At 44.0% G+C, this 27,831-nt stretch overlaps 1 protein-coding gene across 2 annotated transcripts in view; it reads right to left on the reverse strand.

Moving 5' to 3' along the window:
- Positions 1–13,725: 13,725 nt before the first annotated feature.
- Positions 13,726–27,831, reverse strand: part of LOC137546167 (interleukin-1 receptor-like 2) — an 81,315-nt gene continuing 67,209 nt past the window's right edge. For both annotated transcript variants that reach the window (XM_068268249.1, XM_068268248.1), the window contains exons 9-11: positions 27,631–27,774; positions 21,528–21,689; positions 13,726–16,724 (exon numbers count right to left, since the gene is read on the reverse strand). In XM_068268249.1, the coding sequence (XP_068124350.1) occupies positions 16,360–16,724; positions 21,528–21,689; positions 27,631–27,774 (671 nt within the window). In that variant the 3' untranslated portion in view covers positions 13,726–16,359. The remainder of the gene's footprint in view (positions 16,725–21,527; positions 21,690–27,630; positions 27,775–27,831) is intronic.

A 27,831-nucleotide genomic window follows, 5' to 3' on the forward strand; every position in this document is an offset into this window, starting at 1 on the left:
TTCTGTAAAACTATTTGTTTTGTAAAACTGCAGCTGGGATTTTGTAGCCCGTTTAAAATTCATATTTTTGTTAGCAGAGAGGTTTGGAAATCCTGAGGACTGCTATTTGTATCTGTTAAAGGGTGACATAGAATGATTGCTGTGCATTTTACTTGCCTGATTGTCCAGTGTTTAAAATTAGCCAGGTGCATAAACCACAAAATATGCACTTCATGTTGATGCAGTGCTGTACTTCTACAAAACAAATGCAAGAAACATTATAGCAATCATGTCTAGCATTATAAGAGACAAGATTAGGTTCACTTTTCTGAGCTTTAGGGTCCATTCACACTGAATCCATTGCGGGGTGTTGCAAAAGACAATATCATCACATCGCATCCCAATGCAATGATATTTCTATAGTATGTTCACACTGGGTACAGCGTGGCAAGTTCCGCCAGAGTAACGCACAGCATGCTGTCTGTTTACTGGACAACATGCGCATTTACTAAAGCAGGTAAGGGGGATTCATGGAAAAAAAAGGGGGGGGGGATTTGAAGGAAACCCTTCTTTGCACATACATTAAGCCCACTGTCAGTAATTATCCTGGTTGGCACATCTATGTCTCTTAGACCCACAAATGATGATCTTTAGCCAACCAACCAATGTGAAAAAACATATTTATTTGATCAATGAACATACAAAATTGTGATCAATTGCATGTGAGTGACAAATGTTAATTTAAAATAGCAGCACTGTTTAACCAAACACACCAACACACCAACCACACATGCCGGCCAATCTTACCACTGGGCCCACCAAAGTCCAATGCAGTATACGGGAAACTCAATTACTAAAGCTGCAACTAACTTAAAGAGAAAACATAACCAAGAATTGAACTTTATCCCAATCAGTAGCTGATACCCCCTTTCCCATGAGAAATCTTTTCCTTTTCACAAGCGGATCATGAAGGGGGCTCTGTATGGCTCATATTGTGGTGAAATCCCTCCCACAGTGGGATGTCAGGACCATGGTTAGGTGGGTGCGTGTGCAGGCGGGTGCGCATGTGCGTCGGGCACTGACAGACGTGCGGCAGTGGCGGCGGTCACAGGGAAGGGAGGGGGGTTGTCGGACAGACTTAGGCTGCAGAACCCGAGTTTGCGTTTGGGAAAAAAACAAACCCCTCTGGTGTGCACCAGCCCATTGCAATACACTAACCAAGCAGTCCCCTTAACGGGCTTAGGTCAACTAGTTTATTTATAATTATTGTAAAATGAAGCACTTTTTTATTACATTATTTTCACTGGAGTTCCTCTTAGGCTGGATAACCGCTTGAGAGCAGTCCCAGGCGGAGTTGACAGTTCTCCAACTGAGAAATTCCAGCAGATAAAGCTGGTTTAACCATATAAGCCAGGTGTTCTTAAACTGGGTACCTGGCACCCTAGTGAGCCTCGAGCACCTGCCAGGGGTACCTCAGCGTTACTCCCCATACTTTGCCATCAGGTAATGCAACCGCACATTGATATACAATGCGGCTCCATTACCCACCAGTTAACCATTAGTCCCGGGAGCCGTGGTTGAAGTTTGACATCAGAGGAATCGGGGTGGAACAACAGATCAGTGCACCTTGTCCTGGATAGGTAAGGAAGTGTTTGACCAGCTAATGGGGGTCACTTACAATCCGGAGTGGGTGCTGAGGTGATGCTGCATAATTAAAGGGGGTGTTAAAAACTGCAGTCCCCATGTGGGGAAATGTCTATGTGCGCTACAAGACTCTTTATCCTCGTTATGTTCAGTCAGGGGGGATACTGCACAATGGGGGGTCACTGACTATTTAGAGGGGGTAATGCTGCCTTACATGGGAATCACTGACAATTTGGAGAGGGTAATGCTGCCTAATGTGGGAGTCACTGATTGTTTGGAGGGGCTTATTCGGCCAGGGCCGGTTCTAGGCTTTTTACCACCTAATGCAAACCTGTGAGGATGCGCCCCCTCCCCCCATGCAAATAATTCTAAGTTGATGCCTAATTATGCAAATGTTACTGTAAATTTATGCACCTTAAAAATGGACTAGTCAATGCTTCCACTGCAAGATTTGAAAAGTCTATATTTTAACAGTTTCATAATAATTAGCATAATTCTGTATCATAAAAATTAGCGTAATTCTGAACCACCTCACATTTATTTGTACCACCACAAGACATTTATTAAAGGTAACCTAAACTGACAAGGATATGGATTTTTGGATGCATGCTTGTTTCAGGTGTGTGATTCAGCCACTACTGCAGCCAAAGAGATCAGCAGGACTGCCAAGCAACTGGCAACTGGAAACATCCATATCCCTCTCAGTTTAGGTTCCCTTTAAGTACATTTCAAACATAGCTAGCACTGGCGTGTCAAACCAGCTGATTTCCGGGCAGTACAGCATGTCTGATTTGGGCACTCGTTCACCCGAGTTCCGTGTCTGATTTGGGTACCTGAGTTCCAGCCGGGCACAAATTAGTAATTAAAAAAGAGTAATTCAGCCACCGGCAATATCAGGCATTATGGCAACATTTTGAGAAATGAGTGCTGTACAGACATACTATTCAGTTATAGCCAAGAAGTGTGCATTTTTCATTTGGGGGAAAGAGGAAAAAAAAGGGAGGCACATGAGCAAGTTGTGTCCTGCAGCATGGGAACGCATGAAGAAAATGCTTTCTTTCATCATTTAGCAATTCACCATAGTGAAAGGGGAAACTGCAAAATGGAGCAGCTGTATACGCACTAGAATCTCAGCAAAATGGTGATGAATCACATGGTATGCAAACACTGTACTGTAAATATGTACATTTTACGTGTGTTAATTGATGTGCATAATTCTGCATTAAATGAAAGTAAAACATTGCCCAAGGCTACGATTTCCTTTTATATTAGCTTTAATCAGTACTTAAAGAGAATATGTAACTAAAAAAAAATCCTCTGGGGAATACTTACCTCGGGAGGGGGGATCCACTGGATCCTAACGAGGCTAGCTCCATCCTCCTCCATCAAGCGCCCCCGAAGTGCGGCGAGGTAAATATTTACCTACTGCGGTAATGCACAGGATATACTTTTTCATCTTCTCTTTAGGGTAGGAACACACTAGGCAGAATTGCACATGCATTTTCCACTGTGTGCTATGGGGAAAACTAAAGCAATTCTGCCTAGTGGGTTCCTACCCTCAAAGAAAACCATTTCTCTGTTACAGCTTACATAACTCCTGCAATAGATCAGCAGTCTGTCTACTTCCTGCTTTCATGGAAGCAAACATATTGTTAACATCACTTGTTTACCAATTAGCTTCTCTGCCATAGCAGAGTAGAGATCGAATTACAACTTGTGATTAGTCAGAGATGAGCAGGACTTAGTCGGGCTAAACTTTGTAAATACATACAGGGTGCATTACTCTCAGTTTTTCTTCTGTCCTGTGCAGGAGTTCAGGTCCGCTTCAAAATATTTTTCAGCATTTTGCAATTTGAAAAGGATGAATAAATGGGTAAAAGAGAACTGTCCAAATGAGTGTTTCCTTGCTGGCTGATTGTTTTTAGAGGGCATGTTATTAACAAGTTGTGAAAATATCACCTAGAGAAAACTCAGGACAACAAGTGAATTGCGTATTGGCCAGTAAGAGAAAAGGAAGTCAGTGCTAAATAGCTCAGCTGACTGGAAACACGCTGTATCTGTGAACTCATTATGCTCATGCACTTGTCACATGTTTTTCCTTTTAGGAAGTAGACAAAAGCTGACTGAAAATATTTGCACAATCAAATACTTAAAAAAGCAGATGTTACACAAGCTGTGGTAAAAACACATCTAATATTATTATTACATCTTCTTCTCCTCTTGCCCCTCTAAGGTACCTCAACACTCAGTCCTTATATAGCTTATTCATTTGGTTGACTTCACTTACGGGCTTATTACTTCTCTTGTTGTCCTCGCACAAGTGCAATGAGGTGACCCGTCCTTCAGCAGGTGGTGGAGGCCGGCCCAAGTTCAGTTGCTGCAGCTCTGACCCCTCACATTGCATGCGGGTCAGTGTAATACGTAATTACGCTGCGCGGTGGCAAAGGGGATCAAAGTGTTACACCAAGTCCGACACTTTTATCTGAGAAGCATGATACAAAGACAAAAGACAAAGACAAACACTTTTATAGCGCTTTTCCATGACAAACTAGATCAGGTGGCAGTGCAGACAGCAAGAGACAAGGTTGAGTGCTCAATTCTGATTCATCTTGACTTGTCTACAGGGCCGGATTTCTGAAAAGGCCAAAAAAGGCCCGTGCCTTGGGGGGCTGCAGCCCGAGGGGCACCTGAACATTAAAAGGGAGTTTCTACATATGAAAAAGGAGGCTAAAAATTGGCATCAACACATGAAAAAGGGAAACTGATGCCCAAGAGAGCTGTTTATGAATGAGAGGGGCTAGATACATGGATGATACACATGGAAGGGGGGGCTACACATGGAATGGGAGGGGCGCTGCTGCACATAAAAGGGGCCCCACAACATACTTGGCCTAGGGGCACAACAATTATAAATCCGGCCTTGCTTGTCTACAGCTTTGATACCGTGGATCCATCGATTGAAGTATTACTGCCGCCTGAGGGGAGCTATTCTCAGCTAGTTTCAGTCCTTATCTGGCAGGACACAGCAAGTGTGTCTGGGCACACACTACTCTCATCCAGCGCCACTTGCTTATTGAGTCCCCCAGGGTTCTGTGCTATCACCATTACTCTTTGCAGTCTGCATGCTCCCAGTGGGAAAAATAGTCCAGAACAATGGCCTAGGATACCATTGTTACGCACTCAACACACAACAGCATCTGTCCTTCAAGCCTGACACACAAGACCCATCAACATCCATCAATGCCTGTCTAGTGGAATTACAAAACTGGATGAACGCCAGCTGGTTGAGGCTGAACTCTGACAAAACAGAGGTGTTGGTGGTAGGTGGTCTACACATGATGGATAAAGTTCAAAACTCTTCCTCAAACTGGCAATTGGGGGAGATACCGTACAGTATAAAGACTGTCTGCGAAACCTTATGCATGGTACAATAAAAACATTCGATTTTTCAAAAAAAAATGTATCATGTATGGGCACCATTAGGGTGATCCTGGATGGAAAGCTAACACTCGGCTATTGTCAAGTCCTCATTTTTCCATTTGAGAAATATAGCAAGAATGAAACACCTTATCCAAGCTGGAGACCTGCCTGCGCTAGTTCATGCATTTGTATCCTCCCATCTGGACTACTACAATGTCCTGGATCCCTGGATAAGACTCTACGCCCCTTACCACTAGTACAGAATGCAGCAGCGAGACTCCTAGCCAATGCATCCCGCAGCTCACACATCTCCCCGTACTACTTCACTGGTTGCCACTTGCCAGTAAAATGGAGAATCCATTTTAAGATCTTCCTGTTGACGTTCAAGGCCTACCACATGGGACCCAAGTACATAGCAGCTCTATTGGAACTGCATTGCCCCTCCATGCACCCTCCGCTCTGCCAATCAGATGAATCTGGTTATTCCCGGGATCCAGTTAAAAACATTTGGCGCTCGGGCGTTTCCTATTCAGTCCCTACTCTATGGAACTCACTTCCACAGTCAGTGAGAGAGGCTAACAACCCACCTCTTCTCCTGAGCCTTTGAGACTACATAACGCAGGTCACATCACTTTGAGTCCCCAGGGAGAAAAGAGCTATAAAAATATTATTATTATATTATGTAGGGCAGCATGGGGTCCGCTGTGATCAAAGTGTCTGATAATGGTACCAATAGCGCCACTCCTAGCGACAGCCATTATGCTCCTTGTCGGGCTATAGATAGAAGAATATCCTTTCCCTTTTTCACTCCACCTTCTTACAGTAAACATTGTTTCTCCACCTACTAACAGTAAGCAAGGACCCCCTCTGACCTCTGTTCTACTCCAAGGGTCCCTATTCAATTAAGTTTTCTACTGAGTTTTCTCCCAGGGGATATTTTAACATCTTATTCATGAAATACATTTTACACCATCAGTAAGAAAATACTCAAGTTTGATATTTGTTTTTTTAGCTACTTTTGGTATTTTTTTCAATTGCAAAGTGTTGAAAAGTTACTTTAAAAAGAAGATGAAAATGTACCTTCTGGAAGAAAACTCAGGAGAAAAGTTAATTGAATTTGAGCCATGGGCTCCAAGAGTTCCAGCAGTGAGATCACCATGGAGCCTCCAGATACCTCATGGAAAAGGGTGGCTGCAATGATCTAGCCGTCCAGTCAGTCATTTCCGGGAGGTCTTGGAGGGAGTGTGGTGCTTGTGCTATTTCCTGGGACTGCAGGCTAGAAGCAATATGTGAAATTATAGTGAAAAGAGCATATATGTGCACAGTCAAGCATGCTTGCTGACATTTCTGTACAAGATCCCGGGACTTACCCAACTCCCTCCTACAGGCCTGTAACTAGACATGTTACTACCACAAATCCAACCATCGCATAACCCACATTCTGCTGAATCACCATGTGGCTTTGAAATGTTATTGCCACATGAGATTTTTCTTTCAAAACAAATAGCCTGATAACCGTAGAGGAAACATCATTCTTAGCACACAATGCTAGATTTTCATGGCCAGGGATTGTTGGTGATAGTCTACAAATCTAGCATCAGCGCAGGTGTCTACAATGGCATTAGTGATCCCAAGCACTGTGTCAAAATGACTTACAACTATATGATTTCCTTTGTAGTCCTTGTAAAGAGGCGTCATCTACTCATCTTCCTCCCCATCCCCTCTTCATAGAACAGAACAGAATTTCTGTCATCCACAACAATCACTTACGATCATACCTGGAATCCTGATTAGACATGTGCATTTTCTTTGTACAGATGCAGTGCTGCAGTCAAAAAGTAACTTGGTAGAAAACAAATACAGCATCCAATGGCAAATTCCTTACCTGTATGTATTTTTCTTTGCAAATGATATCTCACTGCCTGTATCCTGTAAATAGCAGTTAGTTTGTATCTGTATACCTTATGTCTCCACAATAATAACCTCACCTAAGAAAAAAACCTTGGAGTTCCCAGCAGCAGCATGAAGCAGTCATTCCCGAGTGAAATGCACGTCCTGTCAAGTTCCCACAGATCTCCTCTCTGCAGCACTGCCCCTTTGTTCCCAGCCGTGCAACTGCAGTCTTACTTCACCCTGCTTCTTGTTTAATCACTAGTCTCACTTTCACTTCAGTTTTTTCTGCTCTTTAACTATAGATGACTTTTTGGTTTTCTTGTCTTGTGCTAAAATATAGTTCTTTTTAATATAAACAACTTAAAGTGATATTACACTCTTGTAAATAAATAAAAAGAGTAAACCCCTACCTTCAGATCCATATATCACATAGGGAACTTACTAACAATATTTAAAATTGTTTTCTTTTGTTTAATTTACAGGGACAGTCACATGCATAGCTCAGCCAAAACAGTGGGTGTTGTTCATCTCAGTATCCCGATAAAGCTGCTGACAACTCCTCTAGAGATGCAATGCTTCCTGCTCTGTGCAGCAAATGGCACATACAGGAAGAGGAGAGAAAAGTCTTGCACACTAAATGTGCTGGTATACATGTCTGAAAACGCATACCATGTACACTTTAAAGTACAATTGTAACCTTTTAAAAAAAAGTTAGCTACTCAGCTAATTGGAGGGAAGGCTCTGGATCTATTACAGCCTCCCTGTTCCTCTTTGCTTCCCCCCGTTTGCTTCCCCCCACGGAAGTACTCAGGTCTCCAAGCAGTTCTGTAGTGTGCAGACACAAACAAAGTCGCTTATCTTTGTAAGTACTTGGAGACCTGAGTACTTCTGAGGAGACCGGAAGATGCAGCTGGTAGGAGTTTGGAATGAGGGCCGGGCAGTGGAATGAAGGGATGCAGACAGGAACATTAACCAGCTGAGCGGTCTGGACGAGCTCAGCTCGTCCAACACCGCCAGAGGCTGCCGCTCAGGCCCTGCTGGGCCGATTTTCACCAAATAAAAAGCAGCACACGCAGCCGGCACTTTGCCAGCCGCGTGTGCTGCCTGATCGCTGCTGCAGCGCGGCGATCCGCCGCATGCAGCGGCGAAAGAGGGTCCCCCCAGCCGCCCGAGCCCAGCGTAGCCGGAACAAACAGTTCCGGCCAGCGCTAAGGGCTGGATCAGAGGCGGCTGACGTCAGGACGTCGGCTGACGTCCATGACGTCACTCCGCTCGTCGCCATGGCGACGAGGTAAGCGAAACACGGAAGGCCGCTTATTGCGGCCTTCCGTGTTACTTCTGGCCGCCGGAGGCGATCGGAAGAACGCCTCCGGAGCGCCCTCTAGTGGGCTTTCATGCAGCCAACTTTCAGTTGGCTGCATGAAATAGTTTTTTTTTTATTTTAAAAAAAACCCTCCCGCAGCCACCCTGGCGATTTAATCAGAACGCCAGGGTGGTTAAGGCTCTAAGTGAGCCACCACAGCTTTCCCTCCTCTTAGGTGAGTTTCTAACTTTTTGTTTTAAAAGGTTACAGCTGTCCTTTATTAAAGAAAAACTGAACTGAAAATAAAAAGTCAAAATTACCATACACAGGTCATACTTACCTCCTGTGTAATATACTCCTCAATCTCTTTCTCCTCTCATGCGTCCTGTTTGTCCACTGTGATCAATGGAATTCTCTGTCCTCCATTTTAAAAATGGTCATTACCCCATAACAGCTTCCGGCTCAGCACACTGTTTAACTGTAACATTGCCTATGTGAGCCATAGGGAAACTTGGACATTACCTTGCACATTCAGTTGTAACGGACAGCTGCTGATATATAACTGACAGCAACTGATATATTTCAGTTCTGACAAAATATTGTCAGAACTGGAAGGGGTGACTGTAAGAAGAAAATGGTGAGCTTCTGAGAGGAACTGACAGTGAGGTTAGTATGCAATATTTATTTGCAGCTACATCATGTGTTTATTTTAAATTATTTTACTCACTTCAGGTTCCCTTTAAGAAAGTTATGCAGACTTTTGTTTTGTGTTTGCGGCTCATTACTTTGTTCTAGCACAGTGCATGTTGCATTTCTGGCAAAAACAACATCAGTTTTGTTTCCAATTCATGAAACAAATTGCATACATGTGCAAAAGACAATGCAATGTAAGGACATACACATTTTTGTAGCTGTACTATCACTATACAAATCACTTGCACTAAATGAAAAAACACTTAAAAATCGCCAGAAATCTAGAGAAAACGCTACAAAAATTGCTACCTAAGTGCTTAATCGCGATTTTTCTTGGGCCCCAGCAAGAACATTTTCAAGGATAAACCATATGTCATGAAAATAAATGTAGATATATAGATTAGTTGCTCCTATTTGCAGATTATTTGAAAAAGGCAGCTTTTGCCATACCTCTTACTCTTCTGTACCCATCTGGTCCACTCTAATTACTGAGAACGTCACTATATATACGGTAAATGTAAAATAGCACTGGATAAACTGAAGTCAGACTCACCTGCAACAACTCCAACAACTACCTAAGTCAAAGTGGCAAATTTATACCTGAGCCTCAGGAGTCTACGAAGCAACATGATAGAGTGAAGCCAAAGTTCAGCACAATGGCTCTTTCAGTGGTTATCCATAATTTGAATGTGATTCACAAGCATATTAAAAACATTCCCAACATTTCACACCTTATGGTTATTGTTTAATTATAACTTACAACAATTACTTGCAGTATGTGTCTATTATTCATAGACTGACAATATGTCCAGCGTGTGGTTACTGAAGGAAACATCGGTTTTGCAGACTCTCGCAGAACTGATCTTGCATCTGCAGTCACTTATCTGCAAAGGACTCATGAAAGGTACGTCAGATTTCTTGAAAGGCCACATAGGCTGCAGCCTGTATACAAAAAATAAATAGGAATTTTTATTAAAAAGAAATAAGAAAAATATTTGTAAAAAAAAAAAAAAACATTGGGGGAGCAATCAGACCCCACCAACAGAGAGCTCTGCTGGTGGGGAGAAAAGGGGGGGGGGGGGAATCACTTGTGATGAGGCCCTGCAGTGAGCCCTTAAAGCTGCAGTGGCCCAATTTATGAAAAATGATCTGGTCTTTAGGGGGGGTTTAACACCGCTGTGGTTAAGAAGTCGCTCTCTGTAGATCTGGAAACAAGGGGTTAACACCCTTCCACCATGGGTGGACTTAAAAAATGTGGAAATGAACAGAGGCGCTAAAAGGATAAAAGTAGCTAAAACATTTTTTTAAACGGGTAAGGCAGTGGTAGACGTACCCCCTCCAAGCAGACACAAAAAAGGTTGATATTATATCAACAAGCAAATTCTTTCATATACAGGATCTTCTCAAAAAATTAGCATATTGTGATAAAGTTCATTATTTTCTGTAATGTACTGATAAACATTAGACTTTCATATATTTTAGATTCAAATACACACAACTGAAGTAGTTCAAGCGTTTTATTGTTTTAATATTGATGATTTTGGCATACAGCTCATGAAAACCCAAAATTCCTATCTCAAAAAATTAGCATATTTCATCCGACCAATAAAAGAAAAGTGTTTTTAAAACAAAAAAAGCCAACCTTCAAATAATTATGTTCAGTTATGCACTCAATACTTGGTCGGGAATCCTTTTGCAGAAATGACTACTTCAATGCGGCGTGGCATGGAGGCAATCAGCCTGTGGCACTGCTCAGGTGTTATGGAGGCCCAGGATGCTTTGATAGCGGCCTTAAGCTCATCCAGAGTGTTGGGTCTTGCATCTCTCAACTTTCTCTTCACAATATCCCACAGATTCTGTATGGGGTTCAGGTCAGGAGAGTTGGCAGGCCAATTGAGCACAGTAATACCATGGTCAGTAAACCATTTACCAGTGGTTTTGGCACTGTGAGCAGGTGCCAGGTCGTGCTGAAAAATGAAATCTTCATCTCCATAAAGTTTTTCAGCAGATGGAAGCATGAACCCACTTTTGAAACAGAAACAGCGGCAGAAGCGCCTGACCTGGGCTACAGAGAAGCATCACTAAACTGTTGCTCAGTGGTCCAAAGTCCTTTTTTCGGATGAAAGCAATTTTTGCATGTCATTCGGAAATCAAGGTGCCAGAGTCTGGAGGAAGACTGGGGAGAGGGAAATGCCAAAATGCCTGAAGTCCAGGGTCAAGTACCCACAGTCATTGATGGTCTGGGGTGCCATGTCAGCTGCTGGTGTTGGTCCACTGTGTTTTATCAAGGGCAGGGTCAATGCAGCTAGCTATCAGGAGATTTTGGAGAACTTCATGCTTCCATCTGCTGAAAAGCTTTATGGAGATGAAGATTTCAATTTTCAGCACGACCTGGCACCTGCTCAAAGTGTCAAAACCACTGGTAAATGGTTTACTGACCATGGTATTACTGTGCTCAATTGGCCTGCCAACTCTCCTGACCTGAACCCCATAGAGAATCTGTGGGATATTGTGAAGAGAAAGTTGAGAGACGCAAGACCCAACAATCTGGATGAGCTTAAGGCCACTATCGAAGCATCCTGGGCCTCCATAACACCTGAGCAGTGCCACAGGCTGATTGCCTCCATGCCACGCCGCATTGAAGCAGTCATTTATGCAAAAGGATTCCCGACCAAGTATTGAGTGCATAACTGAACATAATTATTTGAAGGTTGACTTTTTTTGTTTAAAAAACACTTTTCTTTTATTGATCGGATGAAATATGCTAATTTTTTGAGATAGGAATTTGGGGTTTTCATGAGCTGTATGCCAAAATCATCAATATTAAAACAATAAAAGGCTTGAACTACTTCAGTTGTGTGTATTTGAATCTAAAATATATGAAAGTCTAATGTTTATCAGTACATTACAGAAAACAATGAACTTTATCACAATATGCTAATTTTTTGAGAAGATCCTGTATACACTCCAAAGGGTCATCGCAACACGTTTCGCAGGTTTGTCCCGTTTCATCAGGCAATAGGGGATGGAGCATACAGCAATAAGTGTCTATGGCCTCAATTCACTAAGATAATGCTGGAGATAATAAGGCAAGAGATAACTTACCTCCACACAGTGAGAGAGTTATTTTATCTCTTCATTCCTTAAGTTACCTCTTCTGTAGTTAATTTACCTCCTCTTTAGTTAATTTACCTCCTCTGTAGTTATTTTCACACGCAGTTAATGAACAGCCTGTCTAACTCTGGAGTTATTTTAAGGATTGAAGAGTTAACTTAAAGACAGAAGAGTTAACTTTAGGTTTGCCTGAGGTAAAATGTTTCCAGAATACTACATGCCTTATCACCATGGTGATAACTCTAGAAGAGTTATTAAAGACAGGAGATAAGCTTAGTGAATTGAGGCCAAAGTCTCATCCTAGCGCCTCTGTCAGAATGACCAATATTTCTCATGCTGAGAAGCTGCAGTCACACAATGACAATGCACTTTCTATTGCAGAGATAGGTGGGTGTCACTGGCGTAACAATAGGGGAAGCAGCCCCTGCCCCCGTGGGGGGGCCCGCTCATGGTCGTTTTAGGGGGGCTGGAGGGGTCACAGCATGAGGGGAGAGCTTGGTAGCACGTCGGTGGGGAGGGGGGACGATTTCCCCCCCCTCCCTCACCTCGGGCTCTCCCCTCTGTGCTCCCCTCCTGCATCTATGTAAGTGTTAGCAGCGGCAGCTATAATTACCACCATTCACCATGGAGGTTGCCGATCTGCAAGGGCTTCACATTACTTCCTGTTTAAACAGGAAGTAATGTGAAAGTAATGTGAAGCCCTTGCAGATCGTCGACCTCCGGTGGTGAATGGAGGTAATTATAGCTGCCGCCGCCGCTGCTAACACTTACATAGATGCAGGAGGGGAGCGCAGAGGGGAGAGCCCGAGGTGAGGGGGGATTGTCCCTCCTCCCCACCGGCGTGCTACCAAGCTCTCCCCTCATGCTGTGACCCCTCCAGCCCCCCTAAAACAGCCATGAGTGGGCCCCAGGGTGGGTGGGGGGGATCAAATTCTTGCAGTCTTCTAGTTACGCCCCTGGTGGGTGTGTCTGAAGAGCAAATATTTATCTACTTATATATGTGTTTTTTTCTGAGATAGTATGACTGACAGCTCTTTAATCTACTCCCTTTGGGCCACCGCTATAGGTCCATCTTTACCAGGACCTCCAGATTCAGGAACTCTTTCTTCCCCCAAGCCATCCAGCTCCTCAACACAAGTCCTCCCACCTACCAACCCCACTAGCCTTTCCTTTTGTATCTGTGTACCTAACTATGTATTGTTCCTCATGATTGCTGCACTTTATCTTGTCACTGTCTGTCTAATTGCACTATTATTAAACCTGTATGTACCAAAATCAATTCCATGTACAAACCCTCATACTTGGTGAATACATTCTCCTCTTCCTTGCCTATTTGCAGTATACATGTTGCTGAGGCTGAGCTGTTTAATGCAATGTGTTTGGTGTGCTAAGTGCAAGGACACCACACACTGCATAGAGCTCAATATTTAATGTTCTCACTAATGCATGGCACTGCAGTGTGCTGAAAATGCCCTGCTGTGCTGTATGCATTTTTGTCTGCAGGACAACAAGGCCCCATTCACTGTTTTGAATTGGGTCATAACTGCGTCAGACTGAACACAGTAGCCAAACACTGCAGTTCAGTGCATAGCCTCCTGCATTTCATAGTGTAAATAGACATTGAAACTCAAACATGCACCAGTAAAATGCTTAAAAAAATGAATCTCTGGCATAATATGTAAAAAAAAAATGTCATTTTATTTTGTACATCATTTTAAAATTTAAACTTTAATCTCTGAAAAATAAATCTGTACATTGTGCATTTATTTTAACATATTACCAATTCTACAAACATTCATGTAAAGTTTAAGACAGAAGTTCTCAATCTCCCAGTGATGCTTCATCTGCTAAACTCTGGGGAACATTGACCTCTAAAAAAAAAAAATTGTTAAGCCCCAAAATGAGAATGTCAGTAAATTGGTATGTAAACTGCTACATATCTATAGGGGCCTGTTCACAGTAGTAGTGGTGCTAAGTGATGCACATCGGTCAAGACCGCTGCTGCCTGTTGAGGTGCACGGTGTGGCTTAATTAGTACAATTTAATGAGGGCTGCTGGTCCACTGGGTCATAATGCTGCTGGCAGGGTTTGTTTATGCACAGCTCCACTCTCGGTGTAGATAAGAGAGTGTAGTGATGCGTTCACACTATAAATATTGCAGTGCATAAATATTGCAGTGCATTATAACCTAAGTTGTGACTGCACAGCAACACACTGCAAAATTCCCACATGGGCCTCATGTGCCAGGGTGATTTTTTTTCACTTCACGAGCTTGTATCATGCACCTGAAATAAGCCAGTGATAATGGAATACCTGTTCTGTATCATTTTGTTATGGCTCATGAAGGCAGAAAGAATTACAAGTCGAGATGATCAGCACACCTATCAGACAAGAAGCTTTTCTTAGAAAAAAGTTGGCAATGGCTAATTACAGTTTTCTCTAAACAGGTAGCTTTTCAGTTTTGATTTACGGCTGCTTTCACAGTGAGACGTAACAGGCGCACGTTAGAGCAGAATGTAACGCACCCCCACCGCACAGCAATAAAAAAATCAATGGGCTGTTTACAGTGCCCACGTTGCATTACACAGTAATGCTTCACGTCAAGACAACGTACTGCATGCAGTACTTTATACGTGGCTAAGCCGCGTTAGACTGTTTGCACATGCTCAGTACGGGTGTTTTTTTTTATTTTAGGGGCGGAGAGGAGGCGGGGAGAGGCCGCTACGTAGCCAGGCACATGGCTACTTGGCATTCACTGCACTTGCAGTGTTTACTCTTTGGAGCGGCCGCTGATTGGCTGGCGGGACCACGTGGTCTCCGCAGCGCCTCTGACAGAGCAGGCGCACCAAGAGCTGCTTGTAACGCGGTTCTTGATAGCGTCCTGCTCCAACACCACCAGGCGTTGCGTTAGGGGCACGTTATGTGCCCTATAACGTCCCCTAAACGCAACGTCCTGGTGTGTAAGTAGCCTAAATGTTTCTAGGGTTGGAGCTGCCTTTATTCAGACAAGACTAGTGTTGTTTTGCTTATAGCAGGGATGTCCAACTCCAGTCCTCAAGGGCCAAGGTCTACATACATTTTTGGCACAGCTAAAATTAATTGATGGGAATGGGTGTGGTTCATTAAAGTAAAACTTAATTTGGCTGCAGGGCCAAATTTTTACTGCCGCAGGAACTGTGCCTAACCTAGCCTTTGGGGCTATACAGAGTGGGCGGCAGAGAGCTTTTAAAGTTACCTGTCCAGATGGCTGGAATGGCTTCTTCCGCCTTCACTGAGGTGGCAATGTAACCCTGACATGTCTTGTTGGTTCCGATCACATGATACGACATGTGATCCAGGAGACCGTGCCAGCATTACAGCCCCACCTGGTGGTGGAAGAGGGGTGATGGAAGAGCCTCTGGAAGGGCCCCAGAAGACATATCAAAAGTTAATAGCCAAGGGTGGAGGAAGAGAAGAGGCTGTCCAAAACAAGTAACTATAACTGTTCCCTTTGAAATCGGAACGCAACGTACACGATCGTACGCCATCTCCACTGCTGTGCTATTGATCCCATTCGCTACAGTGAATGGGATCAGTGCTGCACTTGGCCAAAAAATGCATGCAGCAGTGCGATAGCACATTGCACTGCTGTGCAGCACAGCACATATGATCTGAACAGCAGAAGTATTGTCTATGCACTTTGGCCATTCATATGTGCTGCTGAAATGCACACAGAAGCGCCTATGATGTGAACGAGGCCTAGGAAAAAGAATGATTATTGAAACTCCACTTTACATACGGTATATGAAACCTAGCTAAACAGATATGAATTCTCATTCCCCAATTCCGATATATTTTTCTCCTTCATCGGTGATATCCAGATGCGCTTATGGGAACAGGGAAATATGACACGCTAGCTACACCCATTACATCAATATGATGTGTCCATAAATGTTTCCTTTAGATACCAGTTCTGTAAAACAGTGACCATAGTGTATTTCCATAATTATAGAGTTTATATGGAATTATAAAAAGTGTGCATGTTTATGCAAGTCTTATTTGTGAATTCCTGGACAGCAAGTTTAGCTGTTAAAGCTGGAGGTGATTTGTAGCAAGCCGGCCATAGAAATGATAATGTGGATTGTGAAGGCATCTGAATGCTGGACTGTGGTTGCATCTCGCTGATCACTGCTAACAGATCAGGTCATTTCAAATGTTTCAATCCAAAAACAAAGTGCAATAAAGTGTAGTTCTATAGTTCTTGAGCAGCTCGGATTTATGGACCCACATCACACCTCTGTTCTCACTGTCCATAGACTGTTTTGTTTCTGTCTTTAGTCTTCAGTGTATATGTAGTGCAGCTCACTGTCAGATTGACGTGGGGCTGGAGGCATACGGTATCGGATATTCTTCCAGAACCTCGTGTTTGGAGAAAGCGATGCTTCTGTGAATTCTCCTTTCCACCGGACAACGCCTTGCTTCTGTTTTATATATTTAATGGACTCAGGCATGCACGAGTAATCAGTTATTTTTTCCAGTTCTATCAAAATCACTTTTAATTTGTTCCGTATTAAAGCATCATACATGGCAATTTTTTGTTCAAAGTCTTCTCCTAGAGTGCTTTCATTGGACACATTTCCCAGAACGATAATCAGTCTTCGGCTTTGTGAAATTGCTTCATCTACTACATCTGCCATAGCTGAAATCACATACAAAATAGTTACATTGTGCATGCATTAAATACATGTACCTATTTAACATCGTATAATACACAAAATAGACCTGACTGAAGCGAAAGTGAAGTGAAAGGGATATGGAGGCTGCCATATTTATTTCCTTTTCTGCTAATAGTCTGCCTCTATTACTTTTAGCCATAGGCCCTGAACAAGCATGCAGCAGATCAGGAGTGTGGACTGGGACCCACTACAAAGTGCAAAGCGCTATTGCAATCGCTAATGATTTAGGGCTGGTTCAGACGGACGTTTGCAGAGCGTTTACAGCCAGTGTTCGGGGCTTGGTGTTAAACGCTCCCATTCAAGTGAATGGGAGCGTTTGTACTAAGTTTTCAAGCGGCGTTCGGGTCCCGATTTTTTCCTGGCGTTCAAGGAGCCTCTGGAAGCTACATGTAGCTTCCAGGGGCAGTTAACCGCGACGGCTAATGTCCCCCTAGGGGAAGAAAAAACGCGACCGCATCCAAACGCAACACGAACGCTGCTGAAAGCCCACAAACGCGACGCCAACGAACGCAACGCCAACGAACGCAACGCCTCCAAACGTCCATCTGAACCAGCCCTAATAGTGGCATTTTGCAAGTGATTTTGGAAGCGTTTTCCCTGCTCCCATACAATACGTTAGAATAGAAAAGCTCCCTCTGCATGTCCTGTGATTGCGATTTGCCTAATCGCAATAGCTCTAGAAGAATCAGTCCCATCCACTTGCATTAGCTAAGCATTTAGGTAAATCACTAGCGATTTAAAGCAATCCCTAAACACTCAAAAAACAAAAAAAAACAATCTAGTGGGTTCCTACCCATTATGACATTTTCAGATTCAACAAGATTAGCTGCATGCTTGTTTCAGGTGTGAGTCAGACACTTCTGCGGCCAAATAGATCAGCAGGTCTGCCAGGCAACTGGTTTTGTTTAAAAGAAAATAAATATGGCAAGCTCCATATCCCTCTCACTTCAATTGTCCTTTAACCATTTCCGCCGCCCGGACGTGAAGCTCACGTCCGGGCGGCAGCTCTGCAGCGCTCCCGTGCTTGGGCGCGCCCCCGCATCCCCGCTGTGCCGCCCGGTAGCCCTGGGATCAGTGAAAGGGAACATGGTTCCCGATCACCGATCCCTTTCCCCCGCAGAAAAACCGAAGCGCTCACCTGTGAGGCTCCGGCTCTTCTGCCCGGAGAGATTTCCGCATCCCCCTTGTACTTCCGCTTAGAGAGAAGTGCAAGGAGGGAAACAAAAAACGAAGGTGGCCATCTTGTGGCCAAATAGTAAAACTACAGCTACACATTTTTTACATTACTATTTACACAGCTAACAACATTAAAAATTAACAGTTTATGTCCCACACCAAAATATTACCCAAATAAAAGTTTTAATAGTAAAAAAAAAGAAAAATTACAATTAGAAAAAAAAAAAAAAAAGACAAATAGTTACCTAAGGGTCTGAACTTTTAAAATATGCATTTGAAGGGGGTATACTACAAACATTTTTAAAATTATAAGCTTGTAAATAGTGATGGACGCAAAACGGAAACGATGCACCTTTATTTACAAATAAAATATTGGTGCCATACATTGTGATAGGGACAAAATTTAAATGGTATAATAATCGAGACATACGGGCAAATAAAATACATAGGTTTTAATTATGGTAGCATGGATTATTTTAAAGCTATAATGGCCGAAAACTGAGAAATAATGATTTTTTTCCATTTTTTTCTTATTAATCTTGTTAAGATGCATTTACGGTAAAGTGGCTCTTAGCAAAATGTACCACCCACAGAAAGCCTAATTAGTGGCGAAAAAAACAAGATATAGATCAATAAATTGTGATAAGTAGTGATAAAGTTATTAGCGAATGAATGGGAGGTGAAAATTGCTCTGATGCATAAGGCGAAAAATCCCGGCGGGCTGAAATGGTTAACTAGGCTCTCCTGAGCAAGAGAACCTCTCAGACTTAAAGAAAATCTGTAATGAAAAAAACTCCCCTGGTGGGTACTCACCTCGGGTGGGGGAAGTTTCCGGATCCTATTGAGGCTTCCCCCGTCCTCCTTGGTCCCATGGCGGCGGAGAAAATCCTCCCGGAGCGGCGGCGATGTAAATATTTACCTTTTGGCTCCAGCTCAGGCGCAGTATCCGCTCTTCCCACGGAGATAGGCAAAAATAGCCTGCGTAGTAGAGCGAACCCGACGGAGATCTGCTATTTTCGCCTATCTCCGTCAGAAGGGCCGCAATAGCGGAGCCCGAAAAGGTAAATATTGCACAGGCTGTCGGATTTGTTGCCTGTGCGTTCTGGGGGCTGCAGCGAGACCACTGTGGGACACAGGAGGACGGGGGAAGCCTCGATAGGGTCCAGAGGCTCTCCCCTACTGAGGTGAGTACCCCCCCAGGGGAACTTTTTTCAGTACAGGTTTTCTTTAAAGGGACACTATGGCGAAAAATTGTAAAATTTAAAAAATGTGCAAACATATACAAATAAGAAGTACATTTTTTTGCAGAGTAAAATGAGCCACACATTAATTTTCTCTTATTTTGCTGTCACAGTAGGTAGTAGAAATCTGACAGAAGTGACTTTTTTTGGTTTTGGACTAGTCCATCTCTTCATGGGGGATTCTCAGCTAGGCTTTTATTCTTTATAAAGATATTCCCTAATTTGTAATAATAGGCCATTGAATTTCTGCTTGGCCCATTGGAAGCAGCATCATCACATTTTTAGTTAAAGTTTTATGTATAGTTATACTTATAAATATTGTATTTGTCTGTATTGCTCTGCTGCCCCCTAGTGGCTATTAAATAATATCCTTCTGCAATGTGGATTTTCTCATCATTTAGGGCTGGTGCACACCGAGCGGCTTTTTGGGCGTTTTCAGATCCGCTTGCGGCTGCGGATCTGCTTGGTCAATGTATCTCAATGGGGTGGTGCACACCAGAGCGGCAGGCGTTTTGCAGAAACGAAAAATGCCTGGGTGAGGCATTTTTTGGATTTCGGATGCGTTTCTGCCTCAATGTTAAGTATAGGAAAAACGCAAACCGCTCTGAAAAACGCCTGTTCAGAGCGGTTTTGCAGGCGGTTTTGTTACAGAAGCTGTTCAGTAACAGCTTTACTGTAACAATATATGAAATCTACTATACTGAAAACCGCAGCAGCAATCCGCAAAACGCTATCAAAACGCCATAGAAAAATAAAAAAAAGCGTTTAAAAATCTGCTAGCATTTTGCGGATCTGCTAGCGGGTTTTGGTGTGCACCAGCCCTCACTATGGTATATGTATTATTACATTGAATGAATAGTTTTCACACTTTTTAGGCATTTATATACATACACTTGTTTTATTGATATGTATTAATCTCATATATGGAGATTTTACTTTTATTGAGATTACATTAGTTCTGGATACAGTTGTTCATCAGCTTTTAGGCCACAGCCGCACTTGTGTGTTACTGATCATGTTTTCAGCATCATAGTTATGTGATCTGCAGGGGCATCATAAGTGCATAGACTGCACTGCCTGATGTTTACATCATGCAGTGTTATTCAGCGTGGAATTGCAATGCATGGTTGTACATTATTTTTATGCAAAAGAAGGCAATTCAATTAATTATAAATTAATGGAATTGCATCAGCTTTGGGGAGAATCGCATAGTAATGCAAGTGCCGTACATTGCTAAGGCCACCAGAGTTGAACACAGCACAGAAGTGGGGAAGGAGCCTTAGCCTATTTTTGTAACTTCTGCTTTTCAAGTGATGTTTTTGTAGATTCTTAGCTAGGGCCGGCCCGCTCATGAGGCGGGGTGAAACTTTTGCCTCAGGCGGCAAATTTCTAGGGGCGGCATCCGCCCGTCCGTGGGTGCGGGGGGGCCGGCCGCCGAGCTGGAGGGGTAGCGGGCAGGACGGGGGTATGACGACCAATCCACTTTCCTGGAAACTGTTCAGCTAGAAATGCTTGGACCTGACACCTATAATGTGGTGGTGCACCATCTTGCTGGAAAAACTCAGGGGACATGCCAGCTTCAGTGCATAAAGAGGGAAACACATCATCATGTAGCAAGACTTAGACTTTTAGACTTAGACTTTTATCTATGGGGTCATCTGAAGGAAAATGCTGTGAAGATATGAGATGTGCAGCACCTGAAACTACGGATACTGGAAGCCTGTGCTAGCATTTCTCCTGCGGTGTTGCTATCAGTGTGTAAAGAGTGGGAGAAGAGGGTTGCATTGACAATCCAACACAATGGGCAGCACATTGAACACATTTTATAAGTGGTCAGAAACTTGTAAATAACTCATGAAAGAATAAAGTAAAGTTAAAACCAAGCACACCATTGTTTTTCTTGTAAAATTCCCAATAAGTTTGATGTGTCACATGACCCTCTTCCTATTGAAAAAACAAAAGTTAGATTCAAAATGGCCAACTTCAAAATGGCCACCATGGTCACCACTCATCTTGAAAAGTTTCCCCCCTCACATATACTAATGTACCACAAACAGGAAGTTAATATATCACCAACCATTCCCATTTTATTAAGGTGTATCCATATAAATGGCCCACCCTGTAGTTTGTGGGCACATATGTCAGCAAGGAACTGACACCAAGCCTTGTAGTCCTAGCTAACATATACTTATAGATATGCATTATGGTTTTGTTATGGGGTTTTTTTTCTTTACAGATTACCGTATAACACTTTTCTTTACAGATTACTGTATAAGATTTAGAAATTTTATCAGCTTACTACATCATTTAGGATCAATGAATTGTATTGACCGATCTCAAGATACTTGCCTTGTCCTGGTAAATCATCTCTTCCTATTATAAACAGTCGATAAGCACACTGTGTCTCTAAAACATCAGGAAGTATTTTAAGCACAAACAAATCCATTTCATAAGAACTGTTCCCAGTGGCATTTTTAGGGTACATAATGTAGGAATCATATGCTTTTCCATCTGTAAAATATAACAGTATACATCTCTAAATATATTAAGCCATGGTTCATTATGTCATTGATTAGGTCATTACATGTAGTTTTATTGAGCAATTATTCATGTGTACAAATACATACTGTATTAGATTTACATTTGTCCCAAAGTAAAATTATTTTTTCCTATGTAGCGATCACTTACAGTAGAAATCATTAATATGATTGCTAGTCTGATAAACTCTGAACCTCTTTCTGGTGGATGTATAAATAGTGAGGACCACAGATAGATACATTCATCACACACAGTGCAATAAAAATTCCGACAACACAAATACAAAAAACAAATGGAGTTCCTGTGTGGTATAAAACCATCCAGCATTACAGGTATATGTTCAAACCACACCCTGAGGGCCCGTTTCCAGTAGAGCAGAAATCGTGCCAAATCAGAAGAGTTTCCCTGCAGGCAAATCACGTGGGGAAACTCTGACATCGGGAATAATGGTGCCGCCGCCGGTCAAATTGCTTGCCATAGAGATTCGGCCAACATTACAGTATTTTTCTGTGCGGGGCGCAGTGAATTCCATAGCTGTGCATGGCACGGCTTCTGGGATTCGGCTGTGTCCTTGCACAACCGCGGGGCGGTCGTTCTGCCAACAGTAGAATGTGAGTACAGGCTGCTGGCAGACCGATAAGACTGTTTTTAACTGATCCGCTCGGTGGGTCCGTCAAAAACAGTCTTATCAGTCTGCCGACAGCTTGTACTCACGTCCTACTGTCAGCAGAACGACCACCCCGCGGGAGGGTTTGACAGACCCATCGTTTGCTAAAATACGGTGTGTGTACATGCCTTGAAAGACCGCTGTTGAGCATGTGAATGGGGCTTAACAGACAATTTTGGCAGATAGTTGGACAGATAGTTGGTAGGTGTGTATGAACCTTAAAGCCTCATCTACAAGCGTAGATCCGGCGGCTCGATTAGCCGCTGGATCGCCTCTTCCGCGTCCCCGCGCGTACCCGCCGCGTCCCCGCTCACGCGCCGGATTCGATTCCCCGCTCGTCCCTGCCGGCGCCGCTTATCTTTCACTTGAAGAACATTGCAAAAATCAAGCACCTCATACCCCCAGAAGATCTGCCAACCTTAGTCCACGCCTTCATCACATCCCGACTGGACTACTGCAATGCTCTCTACACTGGCCTTCCAAAAAAGGTCTTGTACCGCCTACAGCTGATACAGAATACTGCTGCCAGACTGCTAACCAACCAACCCCGTCACTGCCACATAATGCCAGTCCTGCACTCCCTTCACTGGCTACCTATAGAATGGAGGGTCCTATTCAAGATCGGCCTACTGACATTTAAATCCCTGAATAATCTAGGCCCTGGATACTTGAAAGATATGTTACAGCTGCGTAGCAATCCCCGCATTCTCAGATCCACAGGTTCTAATAATCTAGTCATACCCAGAGTCCACTTGGAAACTTTTGGTCCCAGAGCCTTCTGTCATGCTGCCCCTATGTTTTGGAACTCCTTACCTCAACAGATCAGGACAGCCCCATCCCTGGATGTGTTTAAATCCAGACTGAAAACCCACCTGTTCAGTCTGGCATTTGCAGAAATATAACTTTTGTTGTGTGAATACTTCATCCTACTAACTACTGAATCTGAGAGAGCCTAAGCGCTTTGAGTCCTATGGGAGAAAAGCGCTATAGAAATGTTATTGTATTGTATTGTATTATCTTCCGCTCGATTTCCTGCCATTGTCCCCTCGCGGGGAACGAGCAGGGAATCGGCGGTAGCAAGATCCGACCTGTCGGATCTTATCAATCGAGCCGCATCGGCGGCTCGATTGATAAGCCACATCGCCGCCTCATCTACCCGTGTAGATGAGGCTTAAAGAGAACCGGAGGCGGGGTTCTTCCATCGCAATCCATATACAGAGGCTGGGTATGTCTATAGAGCCCAGCCTCTGTTGCTAGTTAGTTCCCTCCAAAGCCCCCCCCTGCGCACTGTAAGACCCCATAAAACACAGCCGCGCTACGCGGCTGTATTTACCTCACTACTGTCAGTCTCGGCTGCTCCCCCACCTCCTAAATCGCTCCGGTCCCCGCCCGCGTCCCGTCCCTCCAATCAGCGGCGAGGGAAGGGACGTGGCCGGGGACCGGAGCAATTCAGGAGGAGGGGGAGCGGCGAAACTGACATTAGTGAGATAAACACAGCCGGCTGCGACACGCTGCGTGTCGCCAGCACGGCTGTGTTTTATGGGGTCTGACAGCGCACAGGGGGTGCTTTGGAGGGAACGAACTAGCAACAGAGGCTGGGCTCTATAGACAGAACCAGCCTCTGTATATGGATTGCGATGGAAGAACCCCGCCTCGGGTTCTCTTTAAGACTGACTCCAGTGGCGTAGCTAGATATTATGGGGCCCCATAGCAAAACGTTCATGGGGCCATCAGATGTAGGCAATCTTGAGCAATGCTATTTGCTCCAACCCTTTTGAGCAATTTACATTCTCATGCAATCTACATTGCATGGGCACTGAGACAAAGTTACAGGTTGGAGGTACACAAGAAAGTTTATAGTGAATACATCAAGTACCACCTGGGCCTCCTCTACTCAAGGGCCCCGTAGCAGCTGCTATGGCTATTGCTGCACCCCTGACTGACTCACAGTATAAAAGTGGGGGGGTCGCCTTATCTGCACACTAAAGTCCGAAAAGACAATCCTATGGGTACTGGATGTCTTGTTGACATAAGTTAAAAACAACAGTGTGTTTGGTGGGTCTCGTGGTCACGAGAATTACCCACTGAGGACCTATGGTTATTTGATGACCAGACCTGAAAAAGGCCGTAGGGGGTCTTTGCTGATCCCCCTCAACCCCTCTGGTAAGGTGGGGGGGATAGGTGTAGATATCCCTCGGCCAGGTCTTAAGGTCCCCGCAACACAGTTCAGGGGGTACTAGATCTTATCTGCAAGTCAGTCCTAAATTTCTCCACTTATAGCCAGTGGCGTAGCGAAGGATCTGTGGGCCCCAGTGCAAGTTTTACATTGGGGCCCCCCAAGCACTTTATACATAACAATTGATACAGCGCGCTAAACCTGCCAAGGACAACCACAGTGTCAGAGGTGCAAGAAGGGCAGCACGGTGGCGTAGTGGTTAGCTCTCTCGCCTTGCAGCGCTGGGTCCCTGGTTCGAATCCCAGCCAGGGCACTATCTGCAAAGAGTTTGTATGTTCTCTCTGTGTCTGCGTGGATTTCCTCTGGGCACTCCGGTTTCCTCCCACATTCCAAAAACATACGGATAAGTTAATTGGCTCCCCCTAAATTGGCCCTAGACTACAGTACTTACACTACATAATATAGACATATGGCAATGGTAGGGATTAGATTGTGAGCTCCTTTGAGGGACAGTTAGTGACAAGACAAAATATATATATATACACTGTACAGCGCTGCGTAATATGTCGGCGCTATATAAATACTAAATAATAATAAATAATAATAATAAAGGGGATGGGGAACAGCTTGTTAATGATTACCACTATTCAGAGTATCTATAGAAGTGATTATTATTAGCACAGGACCAATAGAGAGCTAATACTGCAGTTGAGGGAGGGCCCTACGGGGCCCCTCTGGCCCAAGGGCCCCAATGCGGTCGCAATCTTTGCAACCCCTATTGCTACGCCCCTGCTTATAGCCTAGAAGTGGGATGCTGTCTCCCTTTCTCTCCCTCCTCGCAGCGCTGGAGCTGTTAGCTTCTCTGATCACCCCCTCCCACCCACCACAACCTAGAGTGGCTGCCTCTCACTGTCTGATCCCCCCTCCTCCATGATAAAGTGCAGTGTGTCCAGTGGTAGTCACGTCCCTCGTTAATCTAGCAGTGGGCCCTGCATCCTCTCTTGCACTTCACTCATGCTGGTCTGCATAGTGTACTTTCGGTTCCTGATGATGTGATGTCGGGAGGTACGCTAATGCAGACCAGCTTGAGTGAATTACGAAAGGTGCCATAGGAAAACATGGGCATTACTTTGAAAATCAGTTTTCTTTCAGTAATAACTGAGAGCAACTGATTAAGGGCCTGTTTCCACTACACACAGATTGGATGCAGAAACACTGACTTCAATGAATGCTTATGTGCCTGTTTCTTCTAAACGCGATTTTTCTAATGCAGATTTTCCCATAGGCATTCATTGGAGTCAGTTTTTCTGCATCCAATCTGCGTGTAGTGGAAACAGGCCCTTAGTGTAAACGGGGCCTTTGGGTGACGGCTACAAGGTGGGAGGGGGTCAGAGAAGCTGACAGCTTAGGTGCTGTGGGTGGATGGGGCAGTGAGAGGCAGCACCCCTTTAGGGGGTTGTGGGTGGGGGTGTCAAAGTAGGAGAGGTTAATGGCTGCATGTGGAGCCCTGGAGGAGTTATTGGCTGCACTTGGAGAATAGGAGGGGTTAATAGATGCAATAATTAATGAAGTGCAGCCATTAACTCCTCCTGGTCCTCAAGTGCAGTCATTAACTTTGCTGGATAGACTTATATTTGAGTCATTAAAAAATTCCAGCTCAAGAGGGTCAAAAATTTGGGTCGACTTATACACAAAGGGCTTGATTCACAAAGCCGTGCTAAACAACGGGCATGCTAAACAGTTAGCACGTGAAATGCCGGTCAGTGACCGATCGCGTGCAAAAGTCCACATGATCGCGTGCAAAAGTCCGCGTTATCACGCGCAAATGTCCACGATCGCGCAATAGCGGCACTTTGCGTGCACAAAAGTCCGCGAGCGGCTCTTCACGTGCTAAACAGTTAGCATGGCTTTGTGAATCAAGCCCAAAGTCTACTTATATCCGAATATACAGTGACGGTATCTTATCTTGCAAGCCTGAGAATCTTGAAGCATGAAAATGTGAAAGGTAACACTCATCCTGTACTCCGTAGATTTTACGGTCATAACTTTTGAGTAAAGGTAGCCATACATCAGGCGACTTGGCGGGCGACTATCCAATTCGATTATTATAATCAAATTGGTTGAAAATTGGTTCTGCCAAGTGCATGCCCGACTGACAGTGCAACCAATTTCGGGCCGAAATTGGTTGCATTAGTCAATTGCACATGCTGCAAGATGTAGGGCCGGCATCACAGCATGAAATCAATTGGGAATTGGCCTGCGGTTTATGGGCAGCTGACAAATCTCTCTCTGATCAGATTCGATCAGAGAGAGATTTGTCTCTTGGTCGAATCTGCCCATCATTGCTAGATGTATGGCTACCTTAACCACTTGAGGACTGCGGTGGTAAACCCCCCTAGTGACCAGGTCATTTTTTACTTAATTGGGCCACTGCAGCTTTAAGGCAAAGCTGCAGGGCTGCACAACACAGCAAACAAGTGATCCCCCCCCCCCCCCCCTTTTCCTCCCACCAACAGAGCTCTCCTTTTTTATGTAAATATTTTTTATTATTTTTGAAATAAAAAAATATTTCTTTAAATGTTTTCCCTCCCTCCCTCCGTCCCCCAGTCAGCCAATCACTGCGATCGGCTGTGATAGGCTTCAGCCTATCACCGCCGATCGCTTCTGTGTCACCCAGGGGGACAGCCGTGTCACACGGCTGGCCCCAGTACAGTGCTGCCGCTGATCGCAGTGCTGTACTACTCTATTAGACGGCGGCGCCCCCCAAGCAGGAGATGCGCACGATCTCCTGCTAGCCCCATAGACAGCCGTTCACGCCAATCGGCGTGGAGCGGTCCTGGGGCTGCCGCACTGCTCACACCAATTGGCGTGGAGCAGTCAGCAAGTAGTTAACTATTATTCTTTAGTGCTGTACTTTGATTTCAGATTTTGTGGTTTTGCAAGCGTACACAATATCAAATCATAAATGATGTATTAAGTATAATTATAACAATATTAATTATTATTATGTATTTTCCAATTTTTATTAAAAACATTTCTAGTTTCATTGTCTTTCCCATATGTAAACATACCATTTAGATGTGGACGAGAAAACAAGGAACTTCTATACCAGAGAACGATATCCACTTTAAAGAATTTTACAACAATTAAAGAGGTGATGATGAAGAAAGCCCCCACAGCAAAGATTGCAATCAAAGGTCCTTGGAAATTTGGATCTGCGGGCAAAAGAAAAATACAATTTGTGAGCATCCACTTACATTTTCTGAAAAGCA

Source organism: Hyperolius riggenbachi, chromosome 2 (genome assembly GCF_040937935.1).
Source record: "Hyperolius riggenbachi isolate aHypRig1 chromosome 2, aHypRig1.pri, whole genome shotgun sequence".
Lineage (NCBI taxonomy): Eukaryota > Metazoa > Chordata > Amphibia > Anura > Hyperoliidae > Hyperolius > Hyperolius riggenbachi.